General features: G+C 39.3%; 3 protein-coding genes across 8 annotated transcripts in view; all 3 read right to left on the reverse strand.

Annotated features, from left to right (window-relative positions):
- LOC133168929 (WD repeat domain phosphoinositide-interacting protein 4-like) overlaps nucleotides 1-4,941 on the reverse strand; it is a 187,193-nt gene extending 182,252 nt beyond the window's left edge. For 2 of the 3 annotated variants that reach the window (XM_061300649.1, XM_061300650.1), the window contains exon 1: nucleotides 4,836-4,934. The gene's annotated coding sequence lies outside the window, so the exon portion shown is untranslated. Of the gene's footprint in view, nucleotides 1-4,835 lie in introns of all 3 variants that reach the window. The other variant, XM_061300647.1, reaches the window with a different exon arrangement.
- A 3,030-nt stretch (nucleotides 4,942-7,971) lies between these two features.
- smim8 (small integral membrane protein 8) lies at nucleotides 7,972-9,982 on the reverse strand. The gene is made up of 2 exons (XM_061300652.1): nucleotides 9,719-9,982; nucleotides 7,972-9,250 (listed from the first exon to the last, which is right to left on the reverse strand). Exons 1-2 carry the CDS (start codon nucleotides 9,836-9,838, stop codon nucleotides 9,092-9,094), a joined length of 279 nt encoding a protein of 92 aa, XP_061156636.1. The 5' UTR covers nucleotides 9,839-9,982; the 3' UTR covers nucleotides 7,972-9,091.
- A 778-nt stretch (nucleotides 9,983-10,760) lies between these two features.
- setd3 (SET domain containing 3, actin histidine methyltransferase) lies at nucleotides 10,761-18,324 on the reverse strand. Of its 4 annotated transcripts, none has more exons than XM_061300646.1 (13): nucleotides 18,165-18,324; nucleotides 17,105-17,228; nucleotides 16,841-16,933; nucleotides 16,270-16,418; nucleotides 16,125-16,197; nucleotides 15,731-15,987; nucleotides 14,310-14,368; nucleotides 14,017-14,131; nucleotides 13,128-13,202; nucleotides 12,294-12,460; nucleotides 11,686-11,771; nucleotides 11,264-11,421; nucleotides 10,761-11,176 (listed from the first exon to the last, which is right to left on the reverse strand). In XM_061300646.1, exons 2-13 carry the CDS (start codon nucleotides 17,205-17,207, stop codon nucleotides 10,922-10,924), a joined length of 1,590 nt encoding a protein of 529 aa, XP_061156630.1. In that variant the 5' UTR covers nucleotides 17,208-17,228; nucleotides 18,165-18,324; the 3' UTR covers nucleotides 10,761-10,921. The 4 variants fall into 4 exon arrangements, with proteins under 4 accessions (XP_061156630.1, XP_061156627.1, XP_061156628.1 ...); XM_061300643.1 differs by having other exon boundaries at nucleotides 13,086-13,202; XM_061300644.1 differs by having other exon boundaries at nucleotides 13,086-13,202; nucleotides 18,107-18,214.
- Between the last annotated feature and the right edge of the window lie 187 nt (nucleotides 18,325-18,511).

The following is an 18,511-nucleotide window of genomic DNA, read 5'->3' on the forward strand; positions in this document are numbered from 1 at the left end:
TAGACGTCTAAATTAAAAACATTAAATATGATCATATTTTGGAATTTTGAAGTCTGAACAAGCCGTAAGTTGTATAAATAATGCACAGAAGTTGTTTGGGGTTAACAAGCATATTGATCCGTACATGTGAATTGGTTATTCCTGTACCACTGATAAAGATAAAAATAAGTTGATTTTCAGACCAAAAATAGACGTTTAAAAAAGGTTGATTTTTAAACCCAAAATTGACTAAACAAGGTTGATTTTTAAACCAAACATAGATGTATTAAATAGGTTGAATTTTAAACCAAAAATAGACGTCTAAAAAAGGTTTATTTTTAAACAAAAAATAGACGTCTAAAAAAGGTTTATTTTTAAACCAAAAATAGACGTCTAAAATAGGTTGATTTTTAAACCAAAAATAGACGTCTAAAATAGGTTGATTTTTAAACCAAAAATAAACGTCTAAAAAAGGTTGATTTTTAAACCAAAAATAGACGTCTAAAATAGGTTGATTTTTAGACCAAAAATAGACGTCTAAAAAAGGTTGATTTTTAAACCAAAAATAGACGTCTAAAATAGGTTAATTTTTAAACCAGAAATAGACGTCTAAAATAGGTTGATTTTTAGATCTAAAATAGGTTGATATATAGACCTAAAATAGACGATTTATAGACCAGAAATAGACGTTTAAAATAGGTTGATTTTTAGATCTAAAATAGGTTGATATATAGACCTAAAATAGACGCCTAAATTAGGTTGATTTATAGACCCTTAGGTTGATTTATAGACCTAAAGTAGACGTTTAAAATAGGTTAATTTTTAGATCTAAAATAGGTTGATATATAGACCTAAAATAGACGATTTTTAGACCAGAAATAGACGTCTAAAATAGGTTGATTTTTAGATCTAAAATAGGTTGATATATAGACCTAAAATAGACGCCTAAATTAGGTTGATTTATAGACCCTTAGGTTGATTTATAGACCTAAAGTAGACGTTTAAAATAGGTTTATTTTTAGATCTAAAATAGGTTGATATATAGACCTAAAATAGACGATTTATAGACCAGAAATAGACGTCTAAAATAGGTTGATTTTTAGATCTAAAATAGGTTGATATATAGACCTAAAATAGACGCCTAAATTAGGTTGATTTATAGACCTAAAGTAGACGTTTAAAATAGGTTTAATTATAGATCTCAAATAGACCAGAAATAGACGTCTAAAATAGGTTGATTTTTAGATCTAAAATAGGTTGATATATAGACCTAAAATAGACGATTTATAGACCAGAAATAGACGTCTAAAATAGGTTGATTTTTAGATCTAAAATAATTTGATATATAGACCTAAAATAGACGCCTAAATTAGGTTGATTTATAGACCCTTAGGTTGATTTATAGACCTAAAGTAGACGTTTAAAATAGGTTTATTTTTAGATCTAAAATAGGTTGATATATAGACCTAAAATAGACGATTTATAGACCAGAAATAGACGTCTAAAATAGGTTGATTTTTAGATGTAAAATAGGTTGATATATAGACCTATAATAGACGCCTAAATTAGGTTTATTTATAGACCCTTAGGTTGCTATTTTAAACGTCTACTTTAGGTCTATAAATCAACCTAAGGGTCTATAAATCAACCTAATTTAGGCGTCTATTTTAGGTCTATATATCAACCTATTTTAGATCTAAAAATCAACCTATTTTAGACGTCTATTTCTGGTCTATAAATCAACCTATTTTAGATCTATTTTAAACGTCTACTTTAGGTCTATAAATCAACCTAAGGGTCTATAAATCAACCTAATTTAGGCGTCTATTTTAGGTCTATATATCAACCTATTTTAGATCTAAAAATCAACCTATTTTAGACGTCTATTTCTGGTCTATTTTAGATCTATAAATAAACCTATTTTAAACGTCTACTTTAGGTCTATTAATCAACCTAAGGGTCTATAAATCAACCTAATTTAGGCGTCTATTTTAGGTCTATATATCAACCTATTTTAGATCTAAAAATCAACCTATTTTGGACGTCTATTTCTGGTCTATAAATCAACCTATTTTAGATCTATTTTAAACGTCTACTTTAGGTCTATAAATCCACCTAAGGGTCTATAAATCAACCTAATTTAGGCGTCTATTTTAGGTCTATATATCAACCTATTTTAGATCTAAAAATCAACCTATTTTAGACGTCTATTTCTGGTCTATTTGAGATCTATAAATCAACCTATTTTAAACGTCTACTTTAGGTCTATAAATCAACCTAAGGGTCTATAAATCAACCTAATTTAGGCGTCTATTATAGGTCTATATATCAACCTATTTTACATCTAAAAATCAACCTATTTTAGACGTCTATTTCTGGTCTATAAATCGTCTATTTTAGGTCTATATATCAACCTATTTTAGATCTAAAAATAAACCTATTTTAAACGTCTACTTTAGGTCTATAAATCAACCTAAGGGTCTATAAATCAACCTAATTTAGGCGTCTATTTTAGGTCTATATATCAAATTATTTTAGATCTAAAAATCAACCTATTTTAGACGTCTATTTCTGGTCTATAAATCGTCTATTTTAGGTCTATATATCAACCTATTTTAGATCTAAAAATCAACCTATTTTAGACGTCTATTTCTGGTCTATTTGAGATCTATAATTAAACCTATTTTAAACGTCTACTTTAGGTCTATAAATCAACCTAATTTAGGCGTCTATTTTAGGTCTATATATCAACCTATTTTAGATCTAAAAATCAACCTATTTTAGACGTCTATTTCTGGTCTATAAATCGTCTATTTTAGGTCTATATATCAACCTATTTTAGATCTAAAAATCAACCTATTTTAGACGTCTATTTCTGGTTTATTTGAGATCTATAATTAAACCTATTTTAAACGACTACTCTAGGTCTATAAATCAACCTAAGGGTCTATAAATCAACCTAATTTAGGCGTCTATTTTAGGTCTATATATCAACCTATTTTAGATCTAAAAATCAACCTATTTTGGACGTCTATTTCTGGTCTATAAATCAACCTATTTTAGATCTATTTTAAACGTCTACTTTAGGTCTATAAATCCACCTAAGGGTCTATAAATCAACCTAATTTAGGCGTCTATTTTAGGTCTATATATCAACCTATTTTAGATCTAAAAATCAACCTATTTTAGACGTCTATTTCTGGTCTATTTGAGATCTATAAATCAACCTATTTTAAACGTCTACTTTAGGTCTATAAATCAACCTAAGGGTCTATAAATCAACCTAATTTAGGCGTCTATTTTAGGTCTATATATCAACCTATTTTAGATCTAAAAATCAACCTATTTTAGACGTCTATTTCTGGTCTATAAATCAACCTATTTTAGATCTATTTTAAACGTCTACTTTAGGTCTATAAATCAACCTAAGGGTCTATAAATCAACCTAATTTAGGCGTCTATTTTAGGTCTATATATTAACCTGTTTTAGATCTAAAAATCAACCTATTTTAGACGTCTATTTCTGGTCTATTTTAGATCTATAAATAAACCTATTTTAAACGTCTACGTTAGGTCTATAAATCAACCTAAGGGTCTATAAATCAACCTAATCTAGGCGTCTATTTTAGGTCTATATATCAACCTATTTTAGATCTAAAAAATCAACCTATTTTAGACGTCTATTTCTGGTCTATAAATCAACCTATTTTAGATCTATAAATAAACCTATTTTAAACCTCTACTTTAGGTCTATAAATCAACCTAAGAGTCTATAAATCAACCTAATTTAGGTGTCTATTTTAGGTCTATATATCAACCTATTTTAGATCTAAAAATCAACCTATTTTAGACGTCTATTTCTGGTCTATTTTAGATCTATAAATAAACCCATTTTAAACGTCTACTTTAGGTCTATAAATCAACCTAAGGGTCTATAAATCAACCTAATTTAGGCGTCTATTTTAGGTCTATATATCAACCTATTTTAGATCTAAAAATCAACCTATTTTAGACGTCTATTTCTGGTCTATAAATCAACCTATTTTAGATCTATAAATAAACCTATTTTAAACGTCTACGTTAGGTCTATAAATCAACCTAAGGGTCTATAAATCAACCTAATCTAGGCGTCTATTTTAGGTCTATATATCAACCTATTTTAGATCTAAAAAATCAACCTATTTTAGACGTCTATTTCTGGTCTATAAATCAACCTGTTTTAGATCTATAAATAAACCTATTTTAAACGTCTACTTTAGGTCTATAAATCAACCTAAGGGTCTATAAATCAACCTAATTTAGGCGTCTATTTTAGGGCAATTTACTTGTTTGAGAAGGAGTGACAAGAAGAGAAGTAAGATTTATTTAATCCGTTTGTTCCCAGGCAAAATTGGAAGTGCTGCAATTCCACATTTCACCACATGATGGTGCCAAAGTTTGACTTCAGCCCTGATAGGCCATATTAAACACTTAGTTGAATTGATAGAAGTTTTTTGAATATTTTTGGGGTAGACAGTTTAGCTTCGCTTTGAGCATCATTTGAGCAGTCTGATAATCGACCAAATCTTTGAATTGAAGAATTTGGGATTTAAGAAATAGCTTGTTATTACGTTCAGGGTAATCAGATTTGTATATAATTATAATGGCCTTCTTTTGAAAACTATTCTGAATTACAATTTTGGATCTTTTCTTATATTACTTTGCAACAATATACTCGGTGACAGATTACACAGTATAATCACATATGTTAATTTGAGAGTGCCCACACTCAATTTACTTATGGTTATGGGTTACAAAAATTACTGTTAGACATGAAATAGTGTTGAACATAAATGGAGGAAGAAAGGGGTACTCACGGTTGTGATCAATGAAGCAAGCCTCCAATTGATTTGTATAGTCATTCTTCTTACATTCTTCTTCTTCTTCTTACAGTGGAAAACATACAGCAAACAAACAACGTTGAACCTAATGGAATGAAATTAAACGTTAACATTTAGCCTCAACCAACATACGCAGATACAACGCAACTACGTTTCAGATAGGGTTAGCTACTCAGCTACACATTGCTATTACACTGGACGCTAGCTACATCGACAACTTTAGTCAAACTACACAAAAGTAAATCTCTTTAAACACTACGGCCATCTGCACCTGGTTCGGCCCTCCGATCCAAAGTTAGAACCCGGTTCGGCCGGCGAGTCAAAAAGTTTGCCCACCCCTGCTCTAGACGGTCCAGTTGCAAGCAGAAATTAAAGATATTTCTGTTGATAATCGCCGAGTTTGTATTCGCGCCCACGAATTATAATCTCGGCGGGAGTAGCGCCAATTGAAGTCACATCGGCGTCACTTGACTGCAACGTAATATTATCTAAAACGGTAAATTAGAGTTAAATAAAGTTCACTTTTTTTATTCAACGCGATCATTTACAACCGTTGACCAGGGAAAATCGTCGAAATTCGGCCTCTGTGGTAGGCCGCAGACGCAGAGTGCGACGTAGCCGGCGCACTCACTCGCTTTTCAGGGCAACAAAAGTACTTCTTTTTAAAAACAATGAGTTGTATTTACCGTGTACGCTCTAGACCAGGGGTGGGCAAACTTTTTGACTCGCGGGCCGAACTGGGTTCTAAATTTGGACCGGAGGGCCGGACCAGGAGCAGATGGACGTAGGCGTTGTGTGAAGTCATATAAGCGACCTGTAAAGGTCATTGCATAAAAGATCTTGGCCTTTAGTAGGTAGTAAAGCATGGATATTCCAAACAATTTTTTTGAAAACAAATGCATTTATTAACAGCATTAAAAAAATAATAATTCACAAAAAAACTGCTATCAGTGATTCTCATAAAATACGACACTGTTATTATGAATAACAATCTCCATCACTTCAGTGCCTGCAGGTCAGATTAATGAAAGATGTTTATCTTATGAGATCACATCAAACGGCAAACATTCTGACCAAATATATCATCTTGAAGAATCGGTGAAAGCATACATCCAAATAAAGTAATCAAAACAGCAACACGGTGAGGGGTATCTGAAAATCAGAGCAGAGTTTTAACTCGCAAACACCTGGTAACAGAGGTGAGGAAACGGGAAACACCTCCTTAAAGTAAGCCTTAAGAACTTTACAGGTTAAGATTAGTCGCAAATAGGTGGTGCATCAATGTCCTTGAGCATCCTGCATTGTTTGAAAATGAGAATGGTCGCTAGTTTCAATCCCTGCTATGTGTACAAATCATATTCAAAATGCATTTTTTTACAATAAACTTGAGAGCCTCCCGTTCATTTTCAGTGGGAACAGTGTTGTTGGTCTCCCTTTTTTGCTAGTGCGTCATAGTCTGGAGTAAAATTTGTCGTGGCAATTCTTAGGCGAGATCCGAGGTGTTGGTCCGTTTACCTTGATCTGTGACGGGTTGATGTTGATGTGGCTGAACGTCACGTCGCGTACGTCGAGCCAAATTGGCCACTCTTTTTTAACATTCGGCACTCACTTCTTTTTTTCGGGCCACTCATTTTAATGGAAGGATTCCAGGGGAAGGTTTGTGGGTGGCTTTAGCGCAAAACTGCATCTGAAAGCTCAGCGCGCGAATTATAAGAATGCTGTCGTCAAAGCCCACGCTCTAAATTCGGGACTGATACGAATAGAGCGAGAGTGCGCCAAGTCCGTACTACTGAGTACGTACACGCACTTGTGAGTGTGCACCGAGCTTTCTGACACAGCTTCTGGTAGTAAATGCGCAGGCGAGCGCTTCGCCATCTACTGGGAAAACGCAGTCATTGCAGGCAAAATGACAAAAAAAAAAAAAAGTTTAATAATACAATTTGTTCAGGGTTGGCGGGCCGGATTAAACGGTCCCGTGGGCCGGATGTGGCCCGCGGGCCGTAGTTTGCCCACCCCTGCTCTAGACGGTCCAGTTGCAAGCAGGAAATAAAAATACTCTCTTGTTAGTCGTCGCTGTGTCGCGTTTCTCGGCATTGCCGCCTTCCTACGTCCAGTTGCGAGCCGCGTCCTCGGATTTGAATTTTGGCGGAAGCTCCACCCACCGACGTCACGTCCGCGTCACATGACTGCGGCGTAATATTATCTAAAACGGTAAATTAGAGATAAATAAAGTTCTCTTTTTTAATCAACGCGATCATTTACAACCGTTGACCAGGGAGAATCGTCGAAATTCGGCGTCTGTGGCAGGCAGCAGGCAGCAGGCAGCAGACGCCGAGTTCGAAGCCGAGTTCGACGTCCCCCCCCCACAACCGCCACACTCACTCGCTTTTCAGGGCAACAAAAGTACTTCTTTTTAAAAACAATGAGTTGTATTTACCCTGTACGCTCTAGAAGGTCCAGTTGCAAGCAGGAAATAAAAATATTTCTCTTGTTAGTCGTCGCTGTGTCTATTTACTCGGCATTGCCGCCTTTCTACAACCTGTTGCGGGCCGCGTCCTCGGATTTGAATTTTGGCGGAAGTTCCGCCCATCGATGTCACGTCCGCGTCACGTGACCACGACGTGGCAGATGATATATAGCGACCGCTGTTTTGTTTAGTAGACTTACAGTTGTTGTGCGTTGACATAATGGCGCACATTCAAAATAGATTTAAATAAATTAAATAAGTCTTCTTGCCGGAAGTTCCGCCCAGTGAGGTCGTCCACGTCACGTGACTGACGTCATTGAATCAGATAATTGAATCAGGTGTGTTTAACGAGGGAAACTTGGAAAACATGTAGGAATGCGGCCCCCGAGGACTGGAGTTTGAGACCCCTGCTTTAAATAAAACGAGAAAATCATTGAAAATGTTTAACATCTTGGCGATAAATTACTCAATGTTTCCACGTACCCCCTGTAATGTGTTCACGTGGTTGGAACACTGGTGTACATGTGTACATGAGACTATGAATGCAACTTTTTTTTTTTTTTAATCCTTCAAAACAATCAGTGTTTAATTCATATTGTTGCGTTTGTTCAAGATGTCCGTCGTTGAGCAAGGAAAAGAAAGATGTGGAGTAATAGTTGTTTTTTTATTTGCAAGATCTTGGGTTGTTTTACGGGAGTCGGTACACAATGCACTTCAGCAGATGGAAAAAAACATCAGACTCCAGATCAGAAGGTTTTATACTGTCCACAAGCAGGAATACGGAATAGAAGAAAAGGTTGCAGAAAAGAAGGAAAAACATATCCTCATAAGGCAGACATTTGTTCTGTTATCACCTGAATGTCTACTTATCTACTGAATGTTTTGTATCTATTAGGGGTGTAACGATACATCGATACACATCGATTAATCGATATAATGCTCTACGATTTATTGGCATCGATGCTAAAGGTAAACATCGATTTATATCGCCGTGTTTGACCTCGGACATTAGACGCGACTTTATTTTGAAATCCAGTTGATTGTTGCTTGCTTCCTCTTTCTGGGAGCAGTGCGCCCGGCGTTGTTGTGTTGTGGGCAGAGCACGCGCGTGAAAGGGGAGGCGACAACTAGTACGCGGCTCCTGGGCTGGTGCTATGGCTAGTGTCCAAAAAGACGAGGAAATTTGCTCCCCTTTAGGCTTCAAGTCATTCGTTTGGAAGCACTTTGGATTCCAAAGAAAAGATGGCTCAACGGACAAGACACGTGCAGTTTGTAAATCCTGCCATGCGGTGATCAAATATTCAGGGAGCACAAATCTCGCCGCACATTTAAAGAAAAAACACGACATCAAAGTTCAGTGTTAAAGTAAGCAATTTGTATACTACAATACTCTTGTAATTTCCTAAATAAAGAGTTTGCAGTACCTTGTTGATTTTGCGTATGAATTGTTATAAATCAGGATATTGTTCTATATTTTTTATTAAAAAAAAAAAATCGATCGTAGAGCACTATATCGCGATATATCGTGAATGAATCGCAGCAGGCTTTAAGATATCGGCAAATATCGTATCGCAGTTCTTTATATCGATATTATATCGTATCGTGACAAAACCCGCGATTTACACCCCTAGTATCTATATGTCATGAGCTGTGCCTTATGTGTAAGTTACCAGTTGCCGTGGCTTTGCTCTAATGGAGCAACTATGTTTGTGTAAATTAACAAGAGTATTTACACACTGCTGTTGCTCCCTCTTCAGTACTGTTTTCACGTCCACTTGGATGTTCTCTTTCTCATCAGTCTCTCTCCTTCACTGTCGATGGCCTCGTAAAGCTGCTGATTGTTTTCTCCCGTAGCATGGAGGTAGCCCAGATAACCGACACACAAGGTGATGGTAACCAGTCCAAAAGCCATCATTGGTCTATTCTGTTGGGGGAAGTGGGTTGAGGGGGTGCACAATAAAGACCAAATTGTAAAAAAATATTTCAGCACTAATATTCACGCCTCAGATGTCAGGTTGTTGCGACCATATTTGTGCATTGCTATGGCGTGCTCCAGCGACTAAATAGGATAGTCGTCCCATAGTACATGCGTCGAGACTTGCTTCAGCCTGTGGATGGTTCTGCTATGAAATAGGACGATGCTATGAAATAGCAAAACGATCCACAGGCCCATGGCACTTGCCTGATAACTCTGCACACAGTTACATAAGAGTTTGCTTTTCGCAGGGTGCATTCCCAGCCCTGGATACACTCGGTAAATGTCGATCGAGGTGGTGGCTGGCGCCAAAACGGCCGAGCCTTTGCCATTCTAAAACAGCGCAAACGAAAAGGCTTTCTTCGGTTACAAACAGAAATGTTCGTACAATATCGGCGGGGCTTACGCGTCTCTTACGGGTTTGATGAAGAGTTCGGGGTTGACAGCTCTGAAAAGTGTAGTTGTCTGTGCACGTCTCAATCCGGACGTCCCGTAGTCTCTTTCGATACACTTCTTTCCTTTACTGGCTCCTGTCATGTTCGCTGCTTACTAAATGCCGTGGGTAGTTGCTAGTAGTCCGTAGTCGTCGTTTCAACAAGACATGATCCGTTCGTCCGTCCGTCCGTCCGTCCTAAACTCGCTCGTTGAGTTCAAATTAGCAAAAACAAACAAAATGGCGACAAATCTACGTCGTTTCCGGCGCGACGTAGTTTCCAGCGCGACGTCGTTTCCGGCGCAACAAATTCTAATCAAATCAATTTTTATTTGCCAAGTTTGAGCATGCCGAACAAGAAATTTGACTCTGGTACATTTCGTTCTCTGTACAACATTCAGGTCGCTAACAACATTCAGGACAACATGTGCAAAAATTGACAATTATTCTCAAACATCTCCTGATCTTAAACTCCCAGGAGGGCAAGCAATAACTCAAAATTCCTACTAGGGGAAATGAGAAACCTTGAGAAGAGACCACGGATGGGAGGATTCCTCTTCCAGGATGACCAGTCTGCAATGGATGCAGAGAGGACACAGTACAAACAATATAGACAATTAAAAGATGAAGCGTTGAGAGCAGGATGCCTTCCACAACCAGCCCTCGGATCAGGCCTAGTTTCTCTGGACTGGACCCCGCCCCCAGCCTCCGGTTTGCCTCTCTTCTTCTGCCACCCCAAGACATCCCAATTGGTCTAGAAGTGTCAAATGCATTGCTGTCATCGAGAGTGGAGCAATGTGAGCGTCTGCTACGAAGCCATCCGTCGTCGTCACAATTATCTTTTCTAACAACAAAAATAGGATAATCAAAAATATTCCCATACAACAAATGTGAACAAATATCCATTTGTAAAGACACTGCTGGCCAAATGTCATGTTTATAAATGTCGACACATTAACCAGAAACCTAATCTGTTCCCTGTAACTATTGTTCGATCCATGTTTGGCGTTTTCAATGAAAATTGCATTGACACGCCACATATTGTTTTATTTCATATTTTCGAAATGTATTGTTCACTCCAGTGGGTCACAAATTGTGAACTGGATCCTCATTATTGCTATTCAAATTCTCTATTCTTGCCCTGGGCATCGATTAGCCTTCATTGAGAGTTACAGTACTTGTGCAGCTCAAACTCCTTGCCCTGCCCAAATATCAACACCTTGATTGGAAGATATGCAATTAGTATTCTCACAGGAAGCCATGCCAGCATTGTCGCAGCAAGGCAAAGGCATGCCTTCTGCCAGTTTTTTTTCAAAATGCATAAGTTTGGCTTGTCCATTGGCCAGCGATTTCAGCAGGATCTGCTTTTCAGCCAGTCGGAGTTGGATGGCCGCACGAGCGTGAGCCGATAGATCGGGTTGCTGTAGCATGACACTGTCCTCCTGACGTACATAATGAGGAAGAATGTTCAAGGACATCCTGATGAGAACAAAATGTACTAGTATTTCATTTCACAACAATATACTAACCTCAGACGTAGATTTATAGTTCCCGAGCAGCAGAGTAAGTCTGGTCTCCAGGAACGTCCACAATTTGATTTCATTCCCCCAGCTAACTGGAAATTCATGATTACTCAGGTTTAAGATCTTATTGACCGAGTCCCCCACAAGGTAGTCTTTCAGTTCTTCTGTAATAAAACAAACCCAGAAGCCCAAGTGTAAAAACACTATAGAAGAAGAAGAAAAAAAAGGATGCAGCAACACATTTGATCTTATCGCACATGTCCATTTTGAGATCATTATCTATTCACTGCACATGACTTGACAGAAAAACAACTCTTTGTCAAATTGAAGACAAAAACAGATGAGTTGATCATGATGAAGTTCATAAAGTACTGTTTAAACCAGACCCTGGAGAAATTTCCCATGTTACTGTATGCTGTAGGTGTTACCCTCTGTCATGCAGAAGACTCTCAAAAAAGCCAGCAGCTGTGCTGAAACTGGGGACCCACTGGCGTGCAGAGCAAAGACACAAGACCTAGAAATCAGAAAGGAAACCACATTTCATCCCGTGTGACACAGGATGTGGAACTTAACGTGGGGTACCCCGAAGGGAACCCGAGCACACTGTAGGATAGGTGGAAAAGTTTCCAAATGTATTTCCTATCATCTTTTGGCTCAGCTACACCAAAACAGCCACAGGTCAACCATCAAATCAGTCAAAGTGTCGCCAGTCGGGTTCTAAAAAGTATGACTCTATTATTCTTGCTCGGTGATATTCAAAACATAAATGGCTGTTCTAAGGGGACTGACTCAAAAATGTTCCGTTATTTCGTTGCAATGTCATGAATATATTACAAAAGTAGTCATTCACTTACTTTGACTAAAAAAGTAACTAATTGAGCGGTCGAATTTAGGAAAGAATCCTCCACCGATCTACATTCCAGCCCCAATAATGTTAAAGCGACTCGTGCACCCCAAATGACTGCGGCGGCAAGATGTGCCGGTTAGACAACAACAATTGAAAAATAAAGCAAAAGAAAAAAAGCGTTGTACATACACTGGAAGGCCAGCACGTGCCAGCACCTCTGCTTTCATGGCGTAGAGTCTCTCACTTTTGCTGATGCCCAGCTTGATCTTCACCCGATCATGGACGTTGTCTTGGAAGAAGAAGCCGTTATGGACGAAAAAGTCTGTATTGGATCTGGTGCCATAAAAAATGTAAATCTGCAAAGACACGCCCACACACACACACACACACGTTGAGAACGTTCGTTCTTTGAACCAATCAGAGTTTAGATTTCAGCGTGACAAACGACTTTTTCCATCCTCTACTAAGTCCACTGATTGGTTGAGCTTAAATGTGCACCAAAGATTGAGTTATAGTGAAGGGCGTGTCGGACGTGGTTAAGAGTTCACTTTCATTTCCACTTGAAAATGCTTAAAAAGAGTTGAAAACCACAAGCAAGTGTTTAACAATTCCATCAAATGTTTAAAAATACTATCATACAAATATTGACTACGCAATGCACATTTTCACCTATTGCGGGGGGTAGGAACCTTTGAACCAGTTATCAGCAATAAACGAGGGGTCGCTGTAAACAAACGAACCGAAAATAAATCAATCAATAAGGGCGCCCAAGTCTTGTCGACATCATAAACCTCTTTTGCAAGAAGGGAAAGGGGAAAAGGGGGAAGACATTGACATGCATTCCTAATTCAATCAAATAGTAGACCTGTGAAACTAATCATGATGATGTGCCTCGCCTGTACGTCAGTCCATTAAACATCATAGCAAACACTGAGTATATTAGGATGAGGATACTGGATTCCATGCAAAAGACTTCAATACATTCGACAGTGACTCCATGACTCCATGTTCATCCCTCTTCACCTGCTCGTTCTCCTTGTAATTTGTCAGTGCCACACATTCGCAACGGTCATCCTCCAAATTGTAGCCAGTGGTGATCTGCAAATCATTAGAAACATCAAGAGAGTCAAAACTGCATGCAAACCAACATCAAGCTGTTTACAAGTAGGGAACGAGCAGCCCGCATTCCCTGAAGAATTGCAGACCCTTCAAGACATTTGACATGTTCTAGCAGTCTGCTCTCGCGACTTTGTTCTTGTCTGCCGAGGGAACGGTATCAGTAGCAGGATTAATAAGGTCACTGAAAGATATGTGCCATCGTAAAACTGAAAATGAGTCAGTGAGGGACCAAACACTCAGTAGACTCAACAAAGAATTGGTTCACAACCGCCCCCTAGAAATATTCAAAGAAAGCTTCTTGAAAGAAAAAAAAAAAAACCTACAGTTTACCCCCCCCCACTCCAGGCTGTTAGGATCCTGAACTCGCTTCCCCGTTCTGCGTAGCGTCTTGTACTTTTTACTGTCTGTATGCACACTGGCTCTTATTTGTTGTGTTATCTGTTTATTTATTATTACTCTTAGTATTTGTGCCTTCTTGTTTTTTATATTGCGTCGTTTACTTGTATGTCTATCGTGTAATATGTCTTGTCACCGTGGGATAGAGAAAACGTAATTTCGATCTCTGTGTGTGTCTCGGCATGTGAAGACGTTGACAATAAAGCAGACTTTGACACACACTCAATTCGCTGGGTAAATGCTGGAGTTAAAAATAAAACGGTTCATTGTAGCCAGAAGAGTTGTTAGATACAAATATGGGAGTCAGTGCAGGACGTTGAAGGCATTGTCAAAAAAAAGAGGAAAAAGAAATCCTGCCTAGTGATTCTAGTGTTAAATCAGGAAATTATAATCCTACCAGACCATTTGTGTGGTTACACATGTCCCAAAGAGGAATGAGCGCTTGTGTGATTTGGCTGCCATCCTCAGTAGGGATCTGATTCTGACGGGTCATGACGGAAGACACAGCCCACCTGAGAAAGAAATGACAAAAGGAGGATTTGAGTGATAACATACCTTGATTACTTACCATGTTCAAAAGATTGCTATCCCAAAGCTGAACTAATGATCAAGCAGCAGCAGCCCCCCCACCCCCTCAAAAAAATAAGCCAGCGTATGATCATTTCTTAACTTTATTGCTCGCACACTGACCTGTAATCATCAAATGTGAAGCTGTCCTTCAAGGGGAGAACAGCGGCAGCAGGATGAGTCTGAAAATGATGGCAAAGGGTTCTATATACTTTGATGTTACATGTCGACCTTTCCTTTAAATGAACTGAAACTGAAAACAGGTTTTCTTCCAGAATAGTCCTGTATTTGGCTCCATCCATCTTCCCATCAATTTTAGCCATCTTCCCTGTCCCTGCTGAAGAAAAGCAGGCCCAAACCATGATGCTGCCACCACCATGTTTGACAGTGGGGATGGTGTGTTCAGGGCGATGAGCTGTGTTGCTTTTACGCCAAACATATCGTTTTGCATTGTGGCCAAAAAGTTCGATTTTGGATTCATCTGACCAGAGCACCTTCTTCCACATGTTTGGTGGGTCTCCCAGGCGGCTTGTGGCAAACTTTAAACGAGACTTTTTATGGATATCTTTGAGAAATGGCTTTCTTCTTGCCACTCTTCCGTAAAGGCCAGATTTGTGCAGTGCACGACTGATTGTTGTCCTATGGACAGACTCTCCCACCTCAGCTGTAGTTATCTGCAGTTCATCCAGAGTGATCATGGGCCTCTTGGCTGCATCTCTGATCAGTCTTCTCCTGGTTTGAGATGAAGGTTTGGAGGGACGGCCGGGTCTTGGTAGATTTGCAGTGATCTGATACTCCTTCCATTTCAATATAACTGCTTGCACAGTGCTCCTTGAGGTGTTAAAAGTTTGGGGAATCTTTTTGTATCCAAATCCGGCTTTAAACTTCTCCACAACAGTGTCTCGGACCTGCCTGGTGTGTTCCTTTGTCTTGATGGTTCTCTCTGCGCTTTAAACAGAACCCTGAGACTGTCAAAGAGCAGGTGCATTTATACAGAGACTTGATTACACACAGGGGCATTCTGTTTATCATCATCAGTCATTTAGGACAACATTGGATCATTCAAAGATCCTCACTGAAGTTCTGGAGTGAGTTTGCTGCACTGAAAGTAAAGGGGCCGAATAATATTGCACGCCCCACTTTTCAGTTTTTTATTTGTTTTAGTATTTATTTATTATTTGTAGTTTAAATTATCCAATAAGTGTTGTTCCACTTCACGATTGTGTCCTACTTGTTGTTGATTCTTGACCAAAAAATAAAATTGTATATCTTTATGTTTGAAGCCTGAAATGTGGCGAAATGTTGAAAGGTTCAAGGTGGCCGAATACTTTCGCAAGGCACTGTATGTACGTATATCTACGTTTGACACAAACAAATGAACATTGAACTATTGCGTCGTTTTAGTCTCGTACATGTCTTTTGGCAGCTCAAAATAGTCCAATTGGAAAAAGACTCATTTAGCAGACTAACTTGACACTTTGCCCATGTGAGTGTTGTTCTCTGTTCACTGCATGTTTTCAGCGTTATCCTCAACGTTTCCCTACCTGTAAAAGTTTGTAGAAGTAGGCATACTGGCGTGCTGTGTTCTTGAATTGGCTGAAGACATCCTGAATAGCTTGTGTGCCCAGAAGCAGCTGAACTTCTTCTGGCTGGTAATACAGCGGGGTACTGTAATCCTGGGGAAGACTGCGAATATACGGCAGCCACCTAGATGTAGGATTGGCGCGCTCGCAAAGCAGGTGGAGGGCGAGTGAAACGTTGCCCATTGCCTTCAGAATTCGGTCCTGGCGTAGCAGAGGTCCTAAGACAATTCAATCCATTTGGATACTACTTTGACAATGTGGCACCCATCAGCAGTAAGCACAGGAAGAAACCAAATGCTCTGGGTGATGTCATGCTAACATTTGGTTGGCTTCCATGAAGCTGGAAAATCCTTACCCAGGATGGAAGTTTGTGCTGATTCCAAGGTCATCATCATCTTCCTAGGAATGCATAAGAAGAGTTCCTCTGCCTGTACAGAGAACACAAGCCGCAGACAAAGTCAAGCAAAGTACAGTATCATCAACACCACACTCATTTTCACCTTGATGTCTTTCTTGGCTTGAAGACCATAGCCTTCTTTTCCAAAGTTGCCAATTTGGAGACCATCACAGGACGACCCGTTGGCTTTTGCCCAGGACACCAGATCTTGGAAATGCCTGTGTCTGCAACCCTCAAATACGACTGACATACCTGAAATAGGACACCGGATGTTGGAAATGCCTGTGTCTGCAACCTTCAAATACGACCCACGTACCAGGAATAGGACACTTTGAAATTTGACTTACATTTCCAATACTTATATGAAAATGTAAAATTAGAAATAGGATGCTCTGAAATGGTTTCCCCATAGCCCCGTCCGTATGAAAAGGCTTTACTACATCCTAATTAATTAGACGGTAGAGGACCGAGCCACTAACAGACACAGAGAGAGCGAGCGAAACACAGACATTTGATTGGATTGTGACAGCAACAGGATTTACCACCACCATATACTTCATTTTGCCCATGAGCCTCGCAGCGATTCAACGCACGACTCGTTGTCATTGTTGCCATGATGTGGCTACATCACAGATGACACTACATCCCCATCACATGCACAGAAGTCAGATTACCCTTCTGTTTCTTGCGGATCTTCTCAACCAAGCTTTTGATTTGGATATATTCCTCCCACTCTTCACTGGCAGATGGGGATTCACTGCTGCACTCTGAAGAAAACAAACAAACAAACAAACAAACAAACAATCTGAAGAAAACAAACAAACAAACAAACCACTACACTATTCAAACATGGACACTGCGTAGCATAGTCTTTTGGGTATCCACGCTGAACGGTGTTCAAAATTAGTAGGCAGCGTTTCAGCACGCCCGTGACCTACTTTGAAGAAGTTCAACAATCAGATTCATCATCTCTTTGGGAGAAGGCAAAGCACTAGCTCCTGATCCAGACTTCTGAATCTTCACTCGACTTTTCTTTCCCATGGCGTTGGATGGACTGCAGCACTGAGGGTAAGGGAGCATAGGGTAGTGGGGTTGGAAATGAAGAAGGTGCAGGGGGGGCGGAGGTGGGGGGTGTTATTGTCAGTATTGTGTATTACTAATATTAGCCGACAACAAAAATATGGGGCATATTGCTCAAGGTGCACTTCTCAATAACAAAGGCACCGAGCTCCAAAATTTCCATCCGTCTCTTGGATGTTTGCAAATTGCTACACAGAATTGTTCGAGTCTACAGCAGGCCCATGAACCTCATGAGGAAAAAGCGGTTCAGAAAACGGGTGGCTTGATCATAAAAGATTAAAGAATAGGAACGATATAGGTACTTGGATAATTGTCGTTTCTGCCACCAATCAGAAGAGGGCGTTGCGTTTCACAAATGTATTCACAAGTTGAACACAACTGGACAATTTCGATGTATTTGTGTGACAAATTTGTCAAATTCTGAAAGGAAGAATAAGAATGTCTAGGGTTCCCCTTGAAAACGAGATGCTGCATCTCAATGCGGCCACCCTTAATCAATCAATTGAAATATGACGACTGGATAAACATTGCCCCAATTGCCACAGTTATAAGAGAGGCCAATTCATCTGGAAACCAGTTGAGTAACACCGCAACAAAACAATATTAGAACGCCATCCACCGCCGTATCCAGGGGTCCGTGGGAAGTCTCCCTACAGCATATTGCGTGGCAATACGATTAACATTAGTCATCAGTTTGTGGAGGCAAGGAGAACCCCATGCAATGTAAAGGGAGAGCAAGGGGAGGCGTACTTTATTGCCCCTACTTTCTATCTTTAGAAGCATGCTCATACTTGCTGTTAGCTTCTTGGCAAGTCATAAGTGACGGCGAGGTTGCACGGCGCTCGGAAACTATGGATTACCTTTGCCAATAAATCTCAATTGGACGGAAGAACATGAGCATTTTTAAATAGGACATACCCTTCACGTGACGACGACCACGGTGTGGCTACTTAACCAACTTTTTTATTTTCTTATTATTGTTCTCGTTCTTCTGTAAAGCAGATTTCTTGCATTACTGCCATCTACCGGACTGGAGTATAGATCGGTCGGGAAGTACAAGCACAGCTGATTCCTTTTTAATAAACAGTGGTCGAACAAGCACAACACGTTTCAAACCTACGCGCATACAACATAAAACCGCGCTGACTTAATTGTGTCGGTCCGCACAGTAAAATAGTTCCTAAGACTTCTGCGTGAAACAATATAACTATTGACAATTATAAGTCTTTACGAAAATCTATTTGAACCCCAACATCAAAAGACAA

This window comes from Syngnathus typhle, linkage group LG16 (assembly GCF_033458585.1).
Source record: "Syngnathus typhle isolate RoL2023-S1 ecotype Sweden linkage group LG16, RoL_Styp_1.0, whole genome shotgun sequence".
Lineage (NCBI taxonomy): Eukaryota > Metazoa > Chordata > Actinopteri > Syngnathiformes > Syngnathidae > Syngnathus > Syngnathus typhle.

What these genes read in the sequence shown, in the direction of transcription:
- smim8 (XM_061300652.1), bottom strand. Translation starts at nt 9,838, where the DNA reads ATGACAGGAGCCAGTAAAGGAAAGAAGTGTATCGAAAGAGACTACGGG. An exon ending in CCGAACTCTTCATCAAACCC is followed by an intron (nt 9,251 to 9,718) that starts GTAAGAGACGCG and finishes TTCCCCCAACAG; the next exon opens with AATAGACCAATGATGGCTTT.
- setd3 (XM_061300643.1), bottom strand. Translation starts at nt 17,207, where the DNA reads ATGGGAAAGAAAAGTCGAGTGAAGATTCAGAAGTCTGGATCAGGAGCT. An exon ending in TTCACATTTGATGATTACAG is followed by an intron (nt 14,132 to 14,309) that starts GTCAGTGTGCGA and finishes TTTCTTTCTCAG; the next exon opens with GTGGGCTGTGTCTTCCGTCA. An exon ending in ACTATAAATCTACGTCTGAG is followed by an intron (nt 11,177 to 11,263) that starts GTTAGTATATTG and finishes TATGTACGTCAG; the next exon opens with GAGGACAGTGTCATGCTACA.